Here is a 24918-nt window from a genome sequence, read left to right as displayed (position 1 = left end):
TCCAGGCAAACACAATTTAATGGTCTCTCTCCTTTTGGAAATGTCCAGAAGAACAGACACCACAAACCTAATAATGTTATTCAATGCTTACTTTCTCACAGGACAGTAAATTTTGTCCCCAGTAATAAAGAACCAAATACTGATTCATTAGATTTACTTGTACAGTTACTATATACAACAGCAATAGACATTACTTTGGCATTTATCAGGAGCTCTACACAGAGAAAGTAAAAAAAAGATATACAGGTAGAATATCTTGGTCATGGGTCCAGATCATGAAGATACAGGGGTTACTACAAAAAAAGTTGAAATTATTTTTAAAAAGCTATTTATTTTCAAATTGTTCACAAACAATCTTACCCCTTCAAAATACTCTCAATTACAACTAATAAATTTGTCCCACCAGTGCTTGCACTGTCTGAAACATTTTTTGCAGTCATCTTTAGAAATGGCTGACAGCTCATCCCTCATTTCTTTCTTGACTTCTCCATTGTTGTCAAATCAGTGTCCTTTCCTGCCCCTTTTAATGCATGGAAATAGAAAAAGTCACACAGAGCCAGGTCAGGCAAGAGAGATGAGTGGGGAGCAGAACAATGCCATTTTTGGCCAAAAACTGTCTAGCAGAGATGGCTGTGTGTGCAGGTGCATTGTCATGGCAGAAGAACTAGACCCCGTCTGCCACAAATCAGGCCTTTTTTGACAAACACTCTTGTGCAATCTTCTTAAAACTTCCAAGTAAAAGATTTGATAGACAGTCGGACCTGAGGAACAAACTCTAAATGAACTATGCCCCTGGCATCAAAAGAGCAAATGACTTTTTTGGAGTGTTTGATGATGACATCCTCCAATGGCTTGACTGCTGATTTGTTTCTGGGTCATAACTGCAGTACCATGACTCTTCACCAGTTATGGCCTTTGACACAAAATCTGAATCAGTTTCAAGCTGTTGTTTCAAAGCATGATGTGTATAACACCCCAACGACCCCCTTAAAGTCAATTAAGGCAGAATATCATAATACAAAATACCTTGTCAAATACGACATCTTTGCCGATAAGCTAACACCAAGAAGTTTTGATGACAACAACATTATACATCACTGAGAGTTTTTGTTATGAAAAGAGGAGGAAGAAACCTCAGATTTAATTAATGAACAAATATCCAAGTGATAATTGCAATTAATTTCTTGAAAGCTAAGTCCAAGGTGATGTTAGTCAGAGATAACTTTTATGTGGAAGAGAGTTGTAAGCGCAACAAAGAAATTCAATGCGCCTACAAAACTCTTTCACAGAAGAAGTCACTTGCTGGCTCTCGTCCTGTAAAGACGTGTGAGAACAATTCTTGTCTTAGTTATTGAGAGTATGGAACATGACGAGATTGTTTTGCGTTCAGAAGTGTTTCTTGCATGACGTGATTCACAAACTTTGGAAACTGATTTTCTAAGCAGAGACAGGAACTGATAGACGCGTTGAATTGTGCATAATGGGTAAACTGAACTTTATTGACGAAACTAGTGAATATTGGACTTGACTTTCAAATAGTTGGAACTAAAAGAAGAGTGGATAGTATATCAAAGAACTACACTCAATTAGTCTTGAGTGGGACACAATTACACGACTTCACAAAGATAATACAATTACGCTGAAGAATCAAGTTGTCATAATTGTCAAGAAATTTAATTTTAATAGAATGGACTTTACCAACCAACTGCGTGTGCATGTGGTGTGAAAGTTATAAAGTATTTAGTGGCCAAGGAACAATAAACTGTTCTTTCCAAGTGAAATATCAAGTGTGGACTACATTATTAAGTGATTTGATCAATGATAGTTAACCAATGACTGTTCAGCAGGGACAACTTAATCTGAATGTCAAAATACCTACTTCATGAATTGAAAAGAGAACTTTTGAACATTCTTTTTAAATTACGGTGCAGGTTCACTGAGACTTGATCAAAGAGTATCTGTGGATCTCACTTCATACAGGTTCAACAACTCCATAGCAATGAGCCAACAATGTACAAGAAGACTGATAATTACAATGTTTCCTCGCAATTGGTGGTGTGCACGATGCGGATGAGATAAGATTTAACAACTACTGCATATCCGGGCAATGAATCATTCAATCTTAAATCAGAAGAAGCATCCATCATACGAGTTCGCATTTCTGTCTCCCGTTCACCAACAGGGACCTACGTCATCGTGCATCGTGTCTCAACTCCACTGCGAGAGCTGTGGGAGTAGCAGCTCTATGGCGTCGACAATATCAGCACGCGGTTGGAGTGTGGGGGTGCCACACATGTTTCAACTCAATGCTACTTTTGATTGTCAGTTACAATCTGAGGAGCAAACTTGGCAGCAACCCTTTTCATCTTCCATTAAAATTCACTGAACCAAGCTCCAACATAACCCACTAGTCTCTGACAATTGATCAATTGTCTGTCAATGGTCTATGAGCACAAGCTGTTGAATTTTTCAATATTTTCGTTGATTTGGATAGTTAATGGACGTCAAGAAAGAGATTTGTCACAAATCAACATGTCACCATTTTTAAATCAAGCAAACCACTGATACACTTGGGTTTTTCCCATAGTGTTATTTGTTTTCAACATTAAAACAGTTTCGGCAGCATTTTTACTGAGCAGAAAACAAAATTTCACAGTTGCATGTTGTTCACTTAAACCTGCCATAAAAAACGAAACAAGAACAAAATAGTGGTAGCAAAAACAGTCACTGAAAAGACACAGGCAGCACTAAACTGGATATGAGTTGTGCTGTGCATGCCTAGTGGCGGAAATGAGTACTACACAAGCTCTGGACACAGCAATGTATTTTTTTTCTTTTTTTTTTGCACCCCCTTGTATCATCAATGAACCTGAACCAGACAAGGTGCCTGAGATTTTGGGAGGCTAGGAAGGTTTCCTCTAAATGTCTCTTAAGCAGAGTGGCATAGAAGAGTGTCATGCAGATGGTCATGGCATTCCTTATACATCTAACAAATTACATCCTCACACAATACTGCTTCTCCTTTGAGACTACGATATGTAGGCAAGTCTGCAGCACAGCCATGGACCTCTTCATGGGATCCTCCTAAGCCAATCTATTTATAGGCCATCTGGAGGAAACTTTTCTTACCTTCCAAAATTACAGACACCTTATCTAGTTTATGTTCACTGGTGATATCTTCATTATCTAGACCCACGGCTAAAACACCTAGTCTCATTCCTCCACAGCTTCAAAACCATCTCACCTATTTGGCCTGCCTGGTCCTCCTCAGCTCAACATGTCAACTTCCTGGACATTGATCTCCACCTCTCTGATGGCTCCATCCACATCTTTGGCCATGCCAAGCCCACTAGTCATCAACATTACCTGCATTTTGGCAGCTGCCATCCCTTCCACCCCAAGACAATGTCTGCTATACAGACTCGCCACCAATGTGCAGAGTGTCAGCAGATGGGAACTCCATTACTCAATATGCTGAAGGTCTCACAAAGGCCATCACAGACAGGCACTATTCCATAAATCTAGTCCACAAACAGATTTCCCACATCATATCCTCACACATCCCTAAAATACCCACACCAACAACAAACTGGTCACACCCTCATCATCCAATATCATCCATGATTGGAGCAATCAAACCATATCCTTTGCCAAGGCTTTTACTATTCATTGCCATGCATAGAAACGAGGCACATCCAACCCACAATATTTCTCACTCCCTCTTAAAGTGGTATTTGACTGACCACCCAACCTACACAACATTCTGGTTCACTGCTATTCCACTCCCAAACCCTTGCCACAGTGATCATAATCCTGTGGAAGACTCAGGTGTCCAGTTCACCCAGCACACCCTTCTTTCGTTCTGTCACAGGCTTATCCCAAACCGTCACAGGCAGGGCCACCTGTAAAAGCAGCCACGTCATATACCACCACTGCACAGCATTTTATTTGAGTGTGTCCACTAGCCACCTGTCCACCAAAATTAGTGGCCACTGCCACCCTGTGGCCAAGAGTAGAATTGACCACCTAATGGTGGAACATGCTGCAGAGCCCATCAAGCTCAATTTCAATGGCTACTTCACCTTTTTTTAACTATCTATAAGAGTGTTATTCTTGCAACACATCCTTTGTTTCCTCAATCCTTCTGGTCTCTATCTCTGCTAGCCCCTGCACCCACAACTTCCTCCAAATGATCTACCCTACTGCCTCTAGAGGCTACTTGCTAAAATAATCCAATATGGAAAAATTATGTCTATTTTATCCTTATGATTTTCAGTGTGTCCTTTTGGCCTTTATTTTGGGGTTAAGTCATTTGGAAGAAAATTGACAGGATAAATATACTTATAGAGGTAACAGCTAATAGCACAACCAAATAATGCGGCTTACACAATGCCAAGGTTATTAAAGAAAACTCATGTAGTATCTTTCATCAAAATATCAGTAGCTACATAAATAAAATGGATGAAATTCTGACATGTCTTCAAGAAAATGAAATGATGGATGGAATTTCAGCAACTGGTTGTGCATGTGTGAACATGCAGTTGTACACACTCACCACCAGTATGGGATTATGTTCTGGGGAAATTCTGGAGATGCCATCAAAACATTAAAAATTAAAAAGAATTATGAGAATAATGGAAGGGGTAGATAATCACAAATCATGTAGACTATTGTTTCAAAAAAGGATGACCCTGCCACTTTCTTGCATGTAAATATTTCAAAATATAATGTATTTAAAGCAAAACTTACATACAAAAAGACCACTCATCACTCAAAATCACACAATACACAGCTATGATACAAGACAAAAATTGGATGTACATGTTCAAAGTGCCAACACAAAGTTATTTCAAAACGGCCTTATCCATCCTAGTATCAAACTATACAATGCCTTACCAGATACCATTAAATACATACAAAACATTGGTCACTTCAGATCTAAATTGAAGTCGTACTTGGTTGACCACTGCTTTTACACAGTAAATGAATATTTACAAAACTAAATTTTTCTATGTTAACCCAATGTAGTCTCATACAGAAGAACATTTGTATTTTATCTCTCTGTATATAGTGTAACAACATTTATTTAAGTATTCATCATTAATTGATATATTAACATGTTATTATGTACAAAGGTATATTATATGTAAAACTGTTGATATTAACATAAAAATCCAAATATCTCTAGCACATTGTGCAGCTGTAGATGAAAATGGATCAATAAATCAATCAATCAATCACTTGAAAATTGCCAAAAATTAACAGATTCACCTTGATGGATGCAAGCTAATATCATACAAATGGAGATTTATATCTGCACCTATAATCAGCATATCACTGTGAAGTGAATGGCTGAGGCCACTACACCAGTTATTAGAAATTTTTCCTGATCCATTCACATATGGAGTGCAGAAAGAATGACTGTTTCATTACCTCCATGCACGCTGTAATTAATCTTGTCCTTACAACCCCTGAGGGCGCAACATGTAAGGGGTCATAGTATATTCCCTGACCCATCATTTAAAGCCACTTCCACTTCTTGAAACTTTGTAAGTACACTATTTTGGGATAGTCTGAAGCTCTCTTTGGGAGTCTGCCTGTCCAGTTTCTCCTTGACAACTCTTTATATTCTGTAGAAGAATTTCTATTAACATAGTGTGCAAAAGGTGGTGGGTAGGAGTGAATCATTTCACATCATTATGATTTATCATGCAAATGATCCATGGAACATGAAACTAACTTAAGGAATGATTCACAAATTGTGATTAAGGTCCCACTTCAGCTGTGGAATATTTCAGAACAAATGAAAATTAGTGAAGGACCGGAACTGGAACTCAGCTTTCCCGTTTGTCATGATCAGTCCCCTTAAATATTTCTGCTATCTGAGCATCCTTCCAGGAGTAGTCCAAACTTCCATTTGTCCAGGTGTCTAAATTTCCTAGGGCTTGCACTACACTACTGCGATTCCCACACAGACTGAGACACTGTTTTTTGATAGTCACATAGCTCTTCTATGGGATGAAATACTGTATTTTAGTGTAGTGACTGTGTTGTACTATATGACTGCATATCTGAAGGAGCATTGCTTTGTACTATATAGTACAACAAAGACATTGCACTACAATACAGTATTTCATGCCATAGCAGGGCAACGTGATGATCAAAAAAAGGTATCTCAACCTGTGAAGGAATCACAGTAGTATAGCGCGAGGACTAGGGCATGTGAGCACCAGTGCAAATGGAAGTTATTTTCCCCTCCTAGAAGCATACTTGGATAGTCAACGTGATTAAGGCAACCACTCACGACAAGTTTTCATTTGTTTTGAAACATTCTACAGCTGAAGCAGAACCCTAATCACAATTTATGAATCATTTCTCCACTGAAATGTCACTGTTTATTGTCAACACAGTGTCTGTTCCTATGGACATACATGCTTGTCTGGAGGAACACTGCTTTGGACTATATCATAAAACACAGACACTGCAGTACACTACATGAAACTTACTAGCTAATTGACTGAATATTTGTGCACCATCTTTCAGACAGTACTTCATTACAGATAACTGCATCATTTGTGAAAAGTTTAAGGTTACTAATAATATTGTCTGCAAGATCATTAATATTCAACATGAACAACAAGGGCTCCAACACACATCCCTGGGGCACACCCAAAGGTGCTTCTGTTTCTATCAATGATTCTCCATTTGAGATAACTTGGTGCAGCCTCCCTATCAAAAAATCCTCAATCCAGTCACAGATTTCACTTGATAACCTATCAGATTGTAATTTTGATGATAAATATAGTTGTGGCACTGAATCAAATGCTTTTTGGAAAATGAGAAATACTCTACTTAGCTGACTGCCCCAGTCCTTTACGTCATTTGAGAAAAGTGCAAGTTGGGTTCCATGTGATTGATGTCTTCAGAATTCATGCTAGCTGACATGGAGGAAGTCATTCTGTTTGAGCTGAGAACACATTCTAAGACTGATGTTAAGAATATTACATGGTAATTTTGTGGATCACTTCTGCTTCCCCTTTTGTAATCTGGTGTGACCTGTGCTTTCTACCAACTACTGGGCACAGTTTTTCATTTGAGGGATCTATGGCAGATTATAATTAAATAGAGGCTAACTAAGGTGAAAATACAGTATAGATTCTGATAGGGATTCCATCAGGCCTTGGAGATTTGTTCAGTTTTTGATTCCAGTATTTTTCCCAGTACCATTAATACTTATTTCACTCATCTTTTTGGTGGTACGAGGATTAAACTGGGGTACTTCTACTTCGTAAAGGAACATTTGAAAATGGAGTTATGGATTTCTGCTTGTGCTTTGCTACCCTCAGTTTCAGTTCTTGTCTCATCCATGATACTAACTGTGGGACCATTATTAGCCTTTACATTTGAGCAGAGTTTCTTTGGGTTTTGTGACAGACCACTCAACAGTATCATGTGATGATAGTCATTGAAGGATCGTGCACTGCCCTTTTGACAGCCAAACACATTTCAATTAGCTTTTCTCCAACAAAAAAGAAAAAGAACGGTGGCTTCATATGCAAAAAATGGAGTTAACACTTCAACTTAATGAATGTTGTGTTGAACAGTTACTAGTGAACAAGTGGGAATTATTTTACGCTTCATAAAACAGCTGGAAACAGTTTTATTAAGGATAAGTGGACTTAACTGGAGAGTTATTGTTTGTGGAGACTTTAACATTGATTTTCTTTCAGATGTTACTGACCAAAGGCACCTATAGTTGTTAATGCTCAGTTTTGGATTATTTCTACAATGAAATTCCCTGGTAGCATTTAAGTACATAACGAAACACCTACTGACAATTTGTTTTTAGAGCCAACTATCTGCAGTGTTTTATCTGTAAAATCAACAGTCAATCTGACCTAGATGGTCAAATGTTAACAAAAAATATACTGATAAGTTACATTCAGACTATACAAGGAACATATTGTATCACAGAATAACAAACAATGCCTTGATCACAGTGTTTACACAAAAATTGAAGGAAGAATTCTGGGGAGAAATTTATAAACCAGTTGGTGTTGACATTAAATTTTATCTTTTCTTAAACACATTCCTACAGTATTTTGTGTCCCGATTTCCCCTAAGATAAAAAAGAGCAAAACTGAACAGAAGTAAGGATAAGGGGTGGATAACTTCCTGAATTAAACTATCTTGTCAGAGAAGAGAGAGCTCTACCAGATTCCAAGGGCTACCTGTAATAAAGATTTGAAACTTCATTACCAAAGAGTAATACCCATCTATAAAACTGGGGTTTAGCAAACCACCTCTAACCACAAAGCTATGCCACACCTTGCAATCTTTTCAAAGGTGTTGGATAAGAGGTCCATGACAGAATATTAGCTTATTTAACTGAGCAGGACTTGTTAACTACCTCTCAGACTGGCTTCTCCAGGAACAAAGCTATACAAGATCTCACAAATGAAGTTATAAGAGAGATAAACAAGAAAATTTATCCTGTCGGTGTATTCTATACAGGCCAAATACTGGAGGGGGGGTGGGGGGTGGGGGGTAAACTGAGGTATCTGCCCTTGGCAGCAATTTCAGGGGGTGCCAAATTCATATTCTTGAAAACCTTGTTTCGCAAAGCACCTCGTTTCCAGCACGTGTCGGTCTATCGATTATTCACATGATTTGCAAATGCATCCCTGTTGGTTTTTGAACATTTTGAACATATTCTAATCATAAGTTGATTTTTAAATGTGTGCATAGTGTACATCATATATCTGCCAGGGAAATTCCCATCACATCTAGAAATAAAAAACTTTTCCACAGACAAAATGAGACAGGCCTATACAAGCTGAGCCAAATAAACCTGAATGGTTGACTGCCAATTGCTGCTTGCTTATGTGGTTGATTTGGTGTATGAATGATAAGCATTATTATAATTATTATTGAATTTGTAGATTCAGACTACCAGAGTGGAAATAAATGACTAACAGGACTAACAGGTGAGAAAGATTACTTATTGTCTTCTCAGTGTATCCAAGAAAATGAACTGTTAACAGAAAATTTTTGCCAAACCACTACACTACTAAGGCCCAGTTGTACAGTCACCAGTTAGCAGCTGCTTAAGTTTTATTCTTGGAATAGTGCAGAAAATGCATTGTAAGAACTTGTAATAATGCCTAACTGGAGAATAAATGTGGGTTAAATAAACCAGTGATTCTGGCAGGGTTACCAAAATCAACTACAGAATAACTTTTAACAATGGCAGGAATAGTTACAGAATTAGTGATGACATGATTGTCTGTTAGAATGAGGAAGGAGAAAAAATGGGGACATCACACAAATTATATGGAAGAATATGATGATTCCAAATTTATATAAAAATTTTGTACTACTACTACCTTTCGATCTCATGCTTGAGAAACTGGAGCATATGAATGAAATTTGAAACTATTTCCTAACATAAAACTTTTTTCTTGTAGTAGACCTAATATGCATTTGATATTAGTAATTCATAAATTATATTCTTTCATGTTATTTATGTAAATGAGGTAGATAAAAGTGATCATTTGTGCCAAAACAGTCTCACTCATTTGTGTGTGTTATAACTGCTGCAATATTAGAAAGGCCTACTTTGTTTTATGCAGCAGACAGTGATAAAATAGATGTAATCAGATTAAGAAACCACACCAGTCTTAAGTACTATCCATATCAACAGCTTTTTCAGTATAAGACAACGACATTTTGATTTTTCATGTAGCAAAACGTTTGATGTGCTTTGATGAGTTAATAGATTCATTAACAGAAAGAAAAGCACATTATCTAAAGCTGTAGCAAGATTAGAGAGAAAAAAATGCTGGGACCTAAAGATTGAAGAAATGTGTACTGTTTTGGCTGTCTCTTGTCTTTACTAATTTTATGTTTTCTATATTTAATTATATGTCACACAAAAGAAAAGTTATTAGCTAATAGGCAATAAAGAGTGAAAATTTTCTTATGAGCTCTTATTCTCCTGATCATAAATAACCCCACCCAGTATTAATTGTGAGTTGTTTCTATTTTTCAAACTGGCCAACTATGAGCAGGATAGGCAATGCAGAACATTTTAATTTCCACTGTCCTTAACATAGGCTTGATGACTTCCAATACAAAACACACATGTTTGAATTCCACAGAGCAAAATACAGAGACAAACAATAGAAGAGCCATGGTACTGGACTTTCTGAGACTCAATACCAAGTCTTACATTCTTCAAAGATATATGTTTTATATATCAAACTCTTTGGAAAGATATGTGCTAAAAATGAACATACTTTCAAAAATGAATTTTATTTAAAAGTTTTGACGTCCTGTCTCAAACTCTCGAGGGGGAAAGGGGGGGGAGGAAGCCTTTGATCATGTGGATAACAAAATTCTACTTGTACAACTAAAGTAGTATGCATCAAAGTTACCTCTCTTGCATGGATGGAGTCTTACTTGCATAACAGAAAATAGATGGTCTTATTAATAGACTGTGATGTAAGCCCACCGTCCTTATATTTGGATTAAATTTTGGATCTCAAATATTGAATTATATACAGTTGTTTTCATATTCATTTGGCATTGGACTGTTTTGACAGCATGTGCAGGTAGCTTTACTCCCAAGGTAAATGCTTCACAGTAATAAGTTTCCAAATTGTGTATCTAAGTGACACATGCCCTATAAAATTCTTGTTTTCACTATTCAATATAATTAAGCCAGGAAAACTCTAAAATAATGAGAAACATAACTTGAAATCAGAAACTGAATTTGTTGCACTTTACATCCATAGAAAATGTCCCTGTGATGCCTGAAGTTCATCCACAACACATGGGGCTAACACATACTTTGCTTGAGTTAGCTATTTCTTTACAGATTCAGTAATGTTGTTGTAAAAGTATTATAGTGCATAGGTAACATTATTTAGCAAATACCACAAATGTGAGAAATTTAATCTACACCTATGGGTTTCAGAAGTCAAGCTCCCACCACTGGTTGTGTACATTCAACCCTTCATACACATGCACTTTAAAATCACAAAATAGTCATCAAATAAAAACATAGCACTTTGCTGTGGAGTACATTCCTTAAATTTGTGTGCTGTAGGGTAAATAAAGTGAACGATGGTTGTTATTCAGAGATTATGTTCAATAATTTGGCTAACAATGTGAATATTCTCCTCAGTTATGCTGGTCCTCAGATGATGTCAATGGCCTGCATTCTCAACTGTTTCTTGTCCTTGTAGAAGCTGTCTGTGACATGTGTACACTTGAGTCTTTCTCAAGACATTGTCCTGAAACTGGGCCACCAGAATTTTCAGAACTTTCAAAATTTCATTTTCATTTTATCATGTTTCACACAGTATACAGACTGTGGAGGCACATCTATACTGTGGCAAACTGATATCCAAAACTGCATGTCAAAGATTTCACATTCATGTCCATGGTAAGCACAATTTTACTGTGGTGGATTTAGTACGTGTGTTTTACCAAATACGTGTGGCACCAAATGACATTGCTAAGACTGTCAACTGCACTCCATTTAGACTGTTAGTATTGTGGAGACACCAGTGGTGGCCAAGTGAAGCAAGCACACCACCACTGCTCACAGCCAGCTCCCTGTCTGACAAATATGAACAGGTCAGGCTGCTGACAGCAGGGCGGGCCTCATCCATTTGCTTCTTCCCCACTGTACCCAAATGTGCTCGAGTCAGACCAGCTCTGTGACAGTACCCAATAAGTTGTCAGTGATAGGACTATGTAGTTGGACAGTTAAAATTTGTGTTAATGTTCTCTAACCTTGTCAGTATTCAGTATGTAGTTATCAGGTGATGCAATTTTTGTATATATAGTGGTTGCCAATAAAGAGTGAAGATACAGCATAGATCTTACCTGCTAATGTGTACAATAAAACCATCATCCACTCCCCTCTTCAGCATTCCTTGTACAGCTTCTCTTGTACATATGCTTAATCCCATGACATTAATTTCCAAAATCTTCTTCCATTCCTCTGAGGGTGCCACTGAAAAGCAAAATAAAAAATGTTCTTTTGTGTTGTGTGGTAGTCTACTACTGAAGAAAAATAGAAAAATATATTTGTCACAGTAAAACTAATAAGCATTGCCAATTTCTTTGCAGTTTGTCACATATTTTTATGTTTCATGGTTTAGTCCACTATACAAGTATATTTATTACATTTCAGACATGTTACATTAACTTAGTATCTGTACTACATCAATCTCTCCATGTAAATGAATATAAATTTTCCATATCCTATTTCCTTCTTAAATTTTACTGCATCCTAACAATTGTGACAGTGTGAGTGCATAAAACATGCTACCACAGTTAATGCATTAAGCAGATGAAGTTTTGACAACAGCTTCTATATAAAAAGCTTTATTCTCTCCTATAAAATTCAGTCAAATTCCTTTTCTCTGCAAAAATACATTACCAGTCAAAAAATGTATGTTTGTGTTAGTTGATTAGAGAATGGATAGCGTATCAATTCAGTGTATCATTACACACTACAACAGCACAGAACATACAGTTATGTGTGATACTTTTAGTCATGCTGCCTGTGAAAGGAAGACTAAAATTAGTAAAATGATCTTCAAATGTGCACTGTGAGAACACTGAGCTAAAGTGCGCGTCATATATCTTGGCGGCCGAGTTTAGGTTCGTTCTGCGCATCTGACGTCACAAAACACAGTCAGCCAATGAACAGAGAACGACGTTGCCAGATCTTGACAGTAGTGCAGACCACAGACGAGTGTCTTCAGTTTTAGAAACGTTCAGTCATAAATAAAGTAATAGAACAAAAGCAATGTCTTGATAGCAGATTTTCTTTTACAGAAAGTTTGGAAAAAGCGTTCTTTAAACCAACTGCTTCATATTCTATTAATTAATTAAACCAAACAAGCAATAAGCCTCCTAGTTCAGGCGATAGCAAGGAAAGGTGTTGGTATCATTCTCACGAACCGCTTTTTCGCAATAAAGAACAGCGGTAATTGTTTATTTCCTATTGTACTTCGACGAAGCGTGAGTAATTCATAGTCATACCAACAGTGTTTATAAGTAGTTGCATGAGGTGTTAGAGTCCTTAAGGAGTTATACATTTTGAGGAGTTGAGGCAGGGTAACGGTTAGGGTGTTTGGTTGCCAAGGGAAAGGTTATGAGTTCAAACCTTGTGCGGTGCTTAATATTTTCTTTATTTAAAAACAATATTGGAGTGCCTTACTTCACGAATTTTATTCGTTTGAATGAAATTTCTAATGCTTTGCCTCTTCATTAATTTTTTCGCTGCTGCAGACACGTGCTCCCCGCATTCCGCGCTGTGCGCGATTTTGTCATCACTGCACTTCTCGCCTGTGCAGACACATGGTGTTCCCACTGCTTTGACACACTTATCATTCGATTTTACAAAAACTATTTGGCAAAAAAATTTGATTTTTACACGTCTTCTTGCCTGATACCTTCCCCCCATAAATGACTTAATTTTGTTTTGATGTGCAGCATTAAATGTAGTAAACCATTGCACGAAATTTTGAAGAGTTTGCAGAGGTAGAAGTCCATAGCGTATACTTTCCGTATGGTCGATTTTAGTTGCCACAATGTTGAGAATGAAATGTGGACAAGATACCTAAATTTCATACAATATTTACTGTATAACAATATCTCATTTAATTTAAGTACCACATAGGTATCGTATGTAATATTGAGAAATATTCCGTCTTTCGCGACTGTAATAAAAGTTTTATATACACACGGCGCGTTTGACTTTATTTTAAAGCACTTCCATCGGTGAAAGGTATGGCACATACACAATGGTATTCATGTTCTATTTCTTGTTTTTGTTCCATAGTCGCAGTTTTACCAATGGTATTGAAATATATCCCTCTTCTGCAACTGTAATAAGCGACTTATTTAGACCAGACGCGTTTCTCTCTTTTGAAGCATCATAAGAGGACTGTATTTTGTGTCCTCCATTGCCAAGTCACCTTTCGTAGTTTTGTGCTGCGGTAGCACAATATTCAGCGTTTGTGTTGGCTCATCAGTGTTTTAGCAAATAAATTATATTTGACATAGCTCTGAGCACTTCACTGACAGACGGTATATTCAAGTCCTAATGTTTTTGTAAGTCCACAGTTTTGTTTAATGTATTTTGTCTACTTCCTTTTGATTGATTGAAGTGCTTTAAAATAAAGCCAAACGTGCCCAGTGTAAGTAAAACTTTTGTTACAGTCGCGAAAGGTGGAATATTTCTCAATATTACATACGACACTTATGTGGTACTTAAATTAAATGAAATATATAGGTATCTTGTCCACATTTCATTCTCAACATTGTGGCAACTAAAATCGACCATACGGAAAGTATACTCTATGGACTTTTACCTCTGCAAACTCTTCAAAATTTCGTGCAGAGGTTTACTATATTTAATGCTGCATAATAACTGCGTAGAACATCGAAACAAAATTAAGTCATTTGTGGGGGGAAGGTATCAGTCAAGAAGATAGGTAAAAATCTAATTTTTTAGCCAAATAGTTTTTGTGGAATCGAATGATAAAGAGTGTCAAAGCAGTCGGAACACAATGTGTCTGCACAGGCGAGCAGTGCAGTGACAAAATCGCCCACAGCGCGGAATGCAGGGAACACGTCTTTGTAGCAGCGAAAGGGTTAATGCGGCCGTGGTGGCTTTATTTCATGAACTGGGCGCTCCCCCCTACACGTAAGCTTGCGAACTATGCTATATTATGGCGCTGCTTCTATTGGCGCGTGCGTCGTGTGCAACTGGCAGCGCAGCAATCTCCAGCGTCTGGGCAGGCATGCGCGAACCGCCAAGATAAAAGAATTGAACTATAGTAAGCCATATACTGAATTGGTTTCTGTTGAAGATATTTGCCAATAAGACAACGCCTTTGTTGGCAAACTGTCATTTTACAGGACAAAATTATCACAGCAGTATTAGCATACAGTACCTATGAGGTAACACATGTTACTTCGAAGAAGTAAGTCACAACAACTTAACCCAACAAAATTAAGTTTAAGGAATCAGTTGCAAAATACACTCCTGGAAATTGAAATAAGAACACCGTGAATTCATTGTCCCAGGAAGGGGAAACTTTATTGACACATTCCTGGGGTCAGATACATCACATGATCACACTGACAGAACCACAGGCACATAGACAGAGGCAACAGAGCATGCACAATGTCGGCACTAGTACAGTGTATATCCACCTTTCGCAGCAATGCAGGCTGCTATTCTCCCATGGAGACGATCATAGAGATGCTGGATGTAGTCCTGTGGAACGGCTTGCCATGCCATTTCCACCTGGCACTTCAGTTGGACCAGCGTTCGTGCTGGACGTGCAGACCGCGTGAGACGACGCTTCATCCAGTCCCAGACATGCTCAATGGGGGACAGATCCGGAGATCTTGCTGGCCAGGGTAGTTGACTTACACCTTCTAGAGCACGTTGGGTGGCACGGGATACATGCGGACGAGCATTGTCCTGTTGGAACAGCAAGTTCCCTTGCCGGTCTAGGAATGGTAGAACGATGGGTTCGATGACGGTTTGGATGTACCGTGCACTATTCAGTGTCCCCTCGACGATCACCAGTGGTGTACGGCCAGTGTAGGAGATCGCTCCCCACACCATGATGCCGGGTGTTGGCCCTGTGTGCCTCGGTCGTATGCAGTCCTGATTGTGGCGCTCACCTGCACGGCGCCAAACACGCATACGACCATCATTGGCACCAAGGCAGAAGCGACTCTCATCGCTGAAGACGACACGTCTCCATTCGTCCCTCCATTCACGCCTGTCGCGACACCACTGGAGGCGGGCTGCACGATGTTGGGGCGTGAGCGGAAGACGGCCTAACGGTGTGCGGGACCGTAGCCCAGCTTCATGGAGACGGTTGCGAATGGTCCTCGCCAATACCCCAGGAGCAACAGTGTCCCTAATTTGCTGGGAAGTGGCGGTGCAGTCCCCTATGGCACTGCGTAGGATCCTACGGTCTTGGCATGCATCCGTGCGTCGCTGCGGTCCGGTCCCAGGTCGACGGGCACGTGCACCTTCCACCGACCACTGGCGACAACATCGATGTACTGTGGAAACCTCACGCCCCACGTGTTGAGCAATTCGGCGGTACGTCCACCCGGCCTCCCGCATGCCCACTATACGCACTCGCTCAAAGTCCGTCAACTGCACATACGGTTCACGTCCACGCTGTCGCGGCATGCTACCAGTGTTAAAGACTGCGATGGAGCTCCGTATGCCACGGCAAACTGGCTGACACTGACGGCGGCGGTGCACAAATTCTGCGCAGCTAGCGCCATTCGACGGCCAACACTGCGGTTTCTGGTGTGTCCGCTGTGCCGTGCGTGTGATCATTGCTTGTACAGCCCTCTCGCAGTGTCCGGAGCAAGTAAGGTGGGTCTGACACACCGGTGTCAATGTGTTCTTTTTTCCATTTCCAGGAGTGTAGTATATTCATTTCATTATTACTTCGTATAACATCAGTATTCATAAAACTATAGTGAGTGAGTGAGTGAGAGAGAGAGAGAGAGAGAGAGAGAGAGAGAGAGAGAGAGAGAGAGAGAGAGAGACATCACCATCAGAGCCTGCCATGGGACACAGTCTATTTAAGGCTAGCTGAACTATGTTTGGCCTCAGTTCCATATGTGTATTGCTACAGCTCCTTGCATACATAACTGGTTCCTGATGAATGTTACTTAAGCACTGTGTTCAAGTTGTTAATTTTTCCATAGAATAATGTTGTGTTCGGTCTACTGGCCATGTTTTACTAATACCTAATTACAAACACCCTCAACTGTGTAGTGGCTGTTTGTGAATTTAATCTCTGACAGTAAATGTCTGCATCTTTTGTTTATTCTTGATTATTCAACACTCAGTATCAAATAAATTGCTCTTAGAAATTGAGAGGACATAATCTACAGTAACTCATTCTCTTTTGTGAATAAAGTTATTTTTCATGAATAATTCTCATTTTCTCTCATAACTAAATTTCTTTATGCGAATTACTTAAGTTTAAAATCTACATTTAATTTACATAAAACAGTTACTGGTAACTGTTGTTAATTATAATTTATAAAATTTACATTTAATTTACATAAAACAGTTGTTTCTAACTACTGTTAATTTTAATTTACAAATGATTTTATCAAAGAATCAAATTTCGAAATCCTTTAGGTTTTATTTTCATTGAATGCCAGTAATTTTTTCATGTTTGATGTTACAATAATATCTATGTGAGGAATGAAGGCAGACCCTTCAGGAGAAGCAGTGAGTGCCCTATCATGGTGCAGTACTGGATAAAGGTCGGCTTATCTTGAAACTTCAAGCTAATCTGGTGACAGCAGAAGAAGGTTTAGCAGTTTTGTTTTTATTCTCCATCTGAAAAATTATGAATGAGATACAAGATAGTTTCAAATATTGGTATAAAGTGAATTTATTAAGCCCATAACAACTGGTGGCCCTGACATGATATTCGACAGTCACTGACATCTCATACTGTGCTGTGTCGTGCTAAGTAAGGAACATCTGCGTAAATGGCATCATGCATCTTTTGCGTCCTTGTAACCATAACTCCATGTTATCAGACCTGCTACCAACTGCAGACATGCCTACAGGCACAGTAATCAATCACATGATGGTAAAATCATCACAACAGAATCCTCACCTGCAGTTAGAATGCCAGTTTGTCCTAGTGCACATAACTGCAGACGACACAAATTATAGTTATATTGTCATTACTATAAATGAAGATATGGCTATGGATGTGCAAGACATTCTGGCATTACTACCTAGCACGGATTACCTGCCTCTTGCAATCTGTGATGAAGAGATTGGTAAAGTTACTCCACACCAAGGAGCTAGGGCATTGCACTCCAACACAGTTACTGCAACACCTGTGTATGTTAGCAAACAACACTGTTAACACAGACACCCTGCGGAACATTTTGTTACCATGCCTGTGCCTGAGGTGCTGAGGATATTAACAGTGTGTGCTGGTGATCTCGATGTGCTCATGCAAACAGAGGATTGCACAGCAGAGATGTATCTGTCCAAATGTCGCCACAGTTTCACCACAGCCTCTAGCAGATAACAGCTTTGTAGCATCATAAGCACAGATCACTGAGCTTACCACGCAAGTTGCTGCCTTACAAGCTCAGAATACTAGCTGCCAATCCCCTTGCCACTACCCATTGGGAAAGTGCAGCCACACATCATCATCAGCAAGAGTCTCCTAGTACCACTGATGGTTCGGCTTGAGAATGTGGAAGTGCAGTCCACCATGAGAGAAGGAAGGCTCAACAGGAAGTTAGTGATGATGATCACTGAATCTCCAGATGGCAGCCGTTGGCTTTTTATGACATGGCACAATACAAAGCTACAGTTCCTGGTAGGTACAGGTACTGACGGGTCAGCTTATCCATCTGCCCGTCTGCTGTGCTATAACTGTGATGACTTCCACCCTTTTGCTGCCCATGGTTCCATGATCTAAACAATTGGTCAGGTCACTTTGATGTTAATCCCAGACCTGTGATGCAAATTCGAACAGCAATTCTTTGTAGCATACATAATGCACCCCATACTCTGAGTGAACTTCCCATCATTCAGTGGACTCTGGGCTGACCTCCATCATCAGTACCTCATTGATACCACTACCAGCCTGATAATCTAAGGGTGAGTACATTGTGTCAATGACACTACAGTCCAGATGATAACTGGTGACTCTCCATTCACAGAATTCCTCACGCAGTTTCCAGAGATCACATGTCAGACACCCCCATGAACACCCATGCGGCACTTGATAGTATGTAATATATTAACCACACCATGACCACCACTTCATGCTTATCCATGCTGCCTGACACTGGAGGAGCCATAGGATATGAAGCAGGAATCTTGTTCATGCTCACTTATGGAATCTGCTGTCCATCAAGCAGTAATTTGGCATCTCCACTGCATGTGGTCTCAAAGAAGTACAACAGAAGGTGCCCATATGGAGATTAAAGACAGCTCAACATCAAAATTATACACAACTGATATCCGAAACTGCATGTCAAAGATTTCACATTCATGTCCATGGTAAGCACAATTTTACCATGGTGGATTTAGTACATGTGTTTTACCAAATACGTGTGGCACCAAATGACATTGCAAAGACTGTCAACTGCACTCCATTTAGACTGTTAGTATTCGTTAGAATGTCTTTTGGAGTTTTTATTGCTACCCAAATGTTTCAACAACTCACGGATGAGGATGTACATGACCTAGATTTTTGTTACGTTTACAGTAATGACATTTGGGTCATGTCAAGCTCTGGGGCAAAATACCTGTCACTCAGCAGTTTCCACTCATCTCCATGCACATCGTCTGCTTATCAACCCCTTCAAAGTGCATCTTCAGAGTAGTTGAGGTATCACCAATTTCTATTGTCGTTTTGTTCCTAAACATGCCATCCTAGTTACACCATTGAATGAATTCCTGCATTGTGCACCAAGGCCAAAGGACAAATTGTCATGGAAATGAGAGGCATTTGAAAAGGTGAAGACTGCCATAACAGAAGGTACTCTGTTACCACACCTATCCCCATAGGCACCTCTCTCCCCAATAGTCAATGTGTCTGTCACAGCAATTGCTGCTGCACTGCAATGGCAATTAGGAAAACACTGGCAGCCCTTGGCCTTTTCCAGTCAAAAGTTATCGCCATCACAGTAGAACTGATCCATGTATAATCATGAACTGTATGCTGTAGGCTGCACACACCTCCATTAAGATGTTTTCCCACATATTAGAGGGACGGTGTTCATCTTAGTCACAGACCACAAGCCAATGAAGAACACTTTTCATCAGTGTCCAGAGAAAGCATTACCATGTCAGCTGCACCAACTAGACTATATCAGACAGTCCACCACCCACATAACCCATGTTGAGGGTGACCTGAGTGTGCCAGTGGATGCTCTCTCTCAGACCAAAGCAATCACTGATGCAGCTGATTTTGAAGCTGCCACTGCAGAACAGAGATGAGACAGTGAGATGTGACACTTTTTGACACAACCATCAGGCCTATAGTTCTATTGTGTTACAGTAACACCATCAAATGTGCTGCTGCATTGTGATGTAACTACTAATCTGTGACTGTTGACTTTTGGCAACAGGCAATCACCTCCTTGCATTATCTGTTGCACACTGGAGTATGGGGCACAAAAAGCATGATGAAGCAAGCTTTTGTGGGGCCAAACACAGACAAAGAAAGTATGAAAATGTATATCACTGCATTGCTTGTCAATGGAACAAAGTAAACAAGCAGGTCAGTGCACCACATGGCAGGTTCATTCCACCAAACCAATGATTTGAGCTTGTGAAACTGGACATTGTTGGACCACTCCCACCACTGGAAGAGAACATTTCACACGCTAGCTGTTGGTATTCCCTATGATTAACATTACCACCAAAAATGTTGTGATCACAACCTTCTGGGGATGGATAACCTGTTTCAGTGCACCACTGTGAGTTACAACAGGCCAAGGATAGCAGTTCAAGTCATATCTGTTCAAAGCAATTGCAGTCCTACTGGATATGAACAGTATTAGAACCCAGCAGTGAATGGCTTACTTGAACAAATGCACTGGAAATTGAAAGTGTCTCTTCAATGTCATGAATTGCAGCAGTGGACAAAGACATTGTCCATTGTCCTCCTGGGTCTCGGTGCATCAGGAAAAGAACATCTGAAAGCCACAAATGTGAAACTTGTATATGGACAGCCACTAAAACTGCCCATCAAGCTCCTCAGCATGTCAGATGGCCACATTTAACCATCAGACTTTGTACATAGTCTACATGCACAAATGTGGCAGTTACATCCCAAAGCTCTAAGGGACCAGCACAGCCATTTCCCCTTTATTTTTGATGAGCTGTGGAGCTGTTATTACATTTTTGTGCACCATGATGTGGTGCACAAGCCACTCAAACCACCTTACAACAGATAAGTGCATTATCAATAGGAAGGAAAAGACTTTCAAAGTTGACATGATGGGTACACCAACCACCATCCCCATCAACAGACTCTAACCAGCTTTCAATGCCTCCCATTCCAGTCAGACTCATCCAAGGACACACACTCCATGGACATGATAAACATACCAGCTGCTCTGCTGCTTCTGAGGTCATCAGTCCCCTGGAACTTAGAACTACTTAAACCTAACTAACCTAAGGACATCCCACACATCCATGCCCGAGGCAGGATTCAAACCTGTGACCGTAGCGGTCGCGCGGTTGCAGACTGTAGCACCTAGAACTGCTCGGCCACACTGGCCGGCCACAATGGACAACTGAGGCTACCTGCAGCTGGCATGAGACCCGTTGTGACCCGGTCCAGATGACATGTCTGATTCAACATGAAACATCATTGACACTAAAGAGGGAAGTGGTGAAGTGCAGTGTTAAGTGAAGTGTATTGCTATCATGCAAAAGATTACTCTGTGCAGTGATTATCTTTGACACAATCTCTCTTTGATTTATGATTGCTCTGTTTTGTAATCATTTTGCTGTCTCATTCTCTGTCAAACAAATACTGAATAGGTAATGGGATAGTTTCAAATATTGCAACAGAGTGACTTTATTAAATCTGCAAAATAGCCAAGCCTTTCATATCAGTGAAAAGATCCAGGGGTTGTCCCATGCCTGATAGCTGAAGTCTACTTGTTTCCAATAGCTACAATATTTGGGAGGCTGTGGAAAAAAAGCATTCAGACAATCAAGAAGGTCAGAAGCAATCATACAACATAGGGTATCAAGGTATGAGACAAGTCTATGACCTACCTGGTGGGTCTCTTACCTCCTGGAGTCTGAGTATTCTGACCTTCCTGTTCAACATATCCTTCTTTCCATGCCAAGGAAGGAACTAATTGTTCAAAAATCTCGAGTCACACACCTCTACAAGAAGGGTTGAAGAGGTGATCCACAAAACTAACATCCACTATCACTGACATCCATCTGTTGTAGAATCTTAGAAAATATTCTGAGCTCAAATGTCATGAGTTACCTTGAACAGAATAATCTCTTGCACACCAACTCTCATGGATCCAAATATATCAGTGATGTGAAACCTAACCTGAGCTTTTCTCACATGACCTCCTGGAAGCCACTAGGATCTCTGCACATAAGTGTGAGTTCCACCTTGCTTAGAGGTGTACAATTTGTGATGTGATACACTCAGCCTGGATAAAGAGTTTCACGTGCAAGCTCTATGGAAGTCTGAACTCCCCCCCCCCCCCCCCCCCCCCCATCTAAAGTGCTACAAACTGTGTGTGCATTTGAAACATCACAAGTGGATAACATACTTTTGTGTCAGAATTTTACCTTTCACAGGTGGCCCAGAGCTGTAGAGATACAATGCAGTGTGCTTCCATAACAGACTGTTAAGTGGTGAAGTTCAATTCAATGGTAGCCAACGAGTCATTTTCTCCACGATCTTGGGTTAGTACTAGCTGTCACTCATGGCAACACACTTTGTTTTCCAGTTCTTTGAATTTTTTTCCTTGCATTCCAGGTGGGAATATGCACATAATGAGGGCAAGTGTTATAAGCATTTCCATAAAGGACACAATGCTGAAGTATGCCTTAGCATGGGGGGCACCAGGTAGTGGCCCCAGCTGATGCAAATAAATAACATTTCTGACAGTGATGAGATGCTAATACCATGTAAAATCTTGTTGCATGTAACAGTGAAACTCATTCCAGTAACTTTCCTATGTGATTCTGGTGCATTGGTCTCAGTCATCAATGTCTACATATTTTAGTATGGGCACTCACTTCCTCAGCATAGTACAATCAACACTGTGTGATTATAGGCACTATGAGGTGTTACTAGAGTTAATGCATCAGGCAAGAAGGATAGGTAATGTTTCTGCTAGAAAGAGCAGATAAGCAGTTGTTAGCATCTCACTTATACAATGAAGTGACATCATTTAGTCCCATTATGATGGACACAGTGGAATTACAGTATAACCTCGTTAGAGCGAACTCACATTAGATGAACTCACGGTTAACGTGAAAAAAATATTGGTCCCGCCTGGAACACATTAGTTCTTATGGTATGTTTTATCAGTTAACATGAATTTCGGTTAAGGCAAATTACGAACTCTGTTTCAGTTCCTAGCGTAATTAAGTTGCACTGTAACACAAACTTCAGACCTTAGAGTATTCTAAAGCATATTTTTTTCCGAAATGAATGTAGGAAATGTAGCTACAAAGCTAATTATACTTATTGTTGACTCGTTTTTAATGTATTGTAGGTCGGTAGCCGCGATTATCACCTCAACAATCAGCGTATGCTCTACGTTGTTAGACATTCAATAATGTGTGCAGCAGCATTTAGGAATGTACTCAGTGTATTAGTCGTAGCCGTATCGAGTTGGAATACTGAATAAAAACTACAGTTACAACCGGTACCGTAGCACACAAAAATGGCAAAAAGGAAACAGACAGCTCTAAACGTACAGTCAAAGCTTAAGATTCTAGATGAAGTGGACCGTGGTACCAAGAAAACAGCAATTGCAGAGCAGTTTGGAATACTTAAATTTACTTTAACTACGATTATTAGGAATCAAGAAAAAATTATTAATGCTGCGGTATCAGGTTCTTGAAACAAATCTAAATGACTTCGTACCGCCAAGTATGAAGACATTGAGACATCACTGCTAGAATGGTTCAATCATATGCGTGCATCTAACATACCTTTAACTGGCCCTGTGATTCAGTAAAAAGCAAATAATATTGCTAAAGATATGGGCATCGAAGACTTCCATTGTTCTGCTGGTTGGTTGTATTGGTTCCAAAAGAGACATTCAATTTCATCTGTACAAATTTGTGGTGAAGCAAATAAAGTTGATGAAAAAAGTGCAAACAGCTGGTTGCATGAATTCAACCGAGTGAGGGAAAAGTATGCCTCGTGTGATGTGTTTAACATGGATGAAACTGGATTTTTCTAAAATCTTTTTCCAAATTACACCCCGGGGATCAAAGATGATAAGTGTCATGGTGGAGCACGAAGCAAACAACGTGTGACTGTTGTACTGTGCTGTAATGCTGATGGCAGTGAGAAGTTTCGTCCCTGGGTTATTGGTAAATCCGAGAAACCATGTTGTTTTAAAAACATAAATATGGACACTTTACCTTGCATCTACTCTCCCAACAAGAAAGCTTGGATCGATGGCACATCATTTCGCAAGTGGCTTCTTCGTTTCAACAGTCAAATTGTTGCTCAAAATAGACATGTTCTTCTTACATTGGACAGATGTACTGCCCATAACATTCATGATCTGAACCTTTCCAACATAAAGGTTCAGTTTTTTCCACCCAACGCCACAAGCCACCTTCAGCCTTTGGACCAAGGCATAATCTCTCTCATAAAGAGAGCTTATTGCAAGTAACTTGTAAGATCTGCAATTCGTGCTGCTGAAAACAACAGTGCAACCCCAAATTGGAATCTGCTTGATGCAATAAAAGCCATTGCAGCAGCCTGGAACTTAGTACCACCACATCATATGGGGAAGTGCTTTAACAGAGCTTGGAGACGTAGCAACACTGAAGACATCCATGAGTTAGAAGATGCCACTTCACCTGATGAATGGACAGTTCTGCAGGATGTTGCGAACCCTGGGATTAGTTTTGAAGAATTCATTAGTGTAGATGACGATGTTGCCATATGTGCTTCTGTGGAATCGGATGTGCCAAAAGCTGTGAACAAGGTGCAAGAAGGGCCATCAGAAGAAAGTGAAAAGGAAAAGAATACAGATACCATTCCACTTACCCGTCAGGAGGTGTTTACAGCCTTGGACTGTTTTGAACAGTTCGCTTCAACATCTGACATCACTGCTGGG

General features: G+C 39.8%; 1 protein-coding gene across 1 annotated transcript in view; it reads right to left on the bottom strand.

The window, feature by feature from the left end:
• LOC124596260 (farnesol dehydrogenase-like) overlaps nt 1–24918 on the bottom strand; it is a 140623-nt gene that overhangs the window by 29397 nt on the left and 86308 nt on the right. Inside the window, exon 3 of the mRNA XM_047135334.1 lies at nt 11896–12025. Within this exon, the coding sequence (XP_046991290.1) occupies nt 11896–12025 (130 nt within the window). The remainder of the gene's footprint in view (nt 1–11895; nt 12026–24918) is intronic.

The sequence above is a fragment of the Schistocerca americana genome, chromosome 2, assembly GCF_021461395.2.
Source record: "Schistocerca americana isolate TAMUIC-IGC-003095 chromosome 2, iqSchAmer2.1, whole genome shotgun sequence".
Lineage (NCBI taxonomy): Eukaryota > Metazoa > Arthropoda > Insecta > Orthoptera > Acrididae > Schistocerca > Schistocerca americana.
Note: the sequence above shows the minus strand (reverse complement) of the source record. Positions and strands in the feature narration are given on the sequence as shown.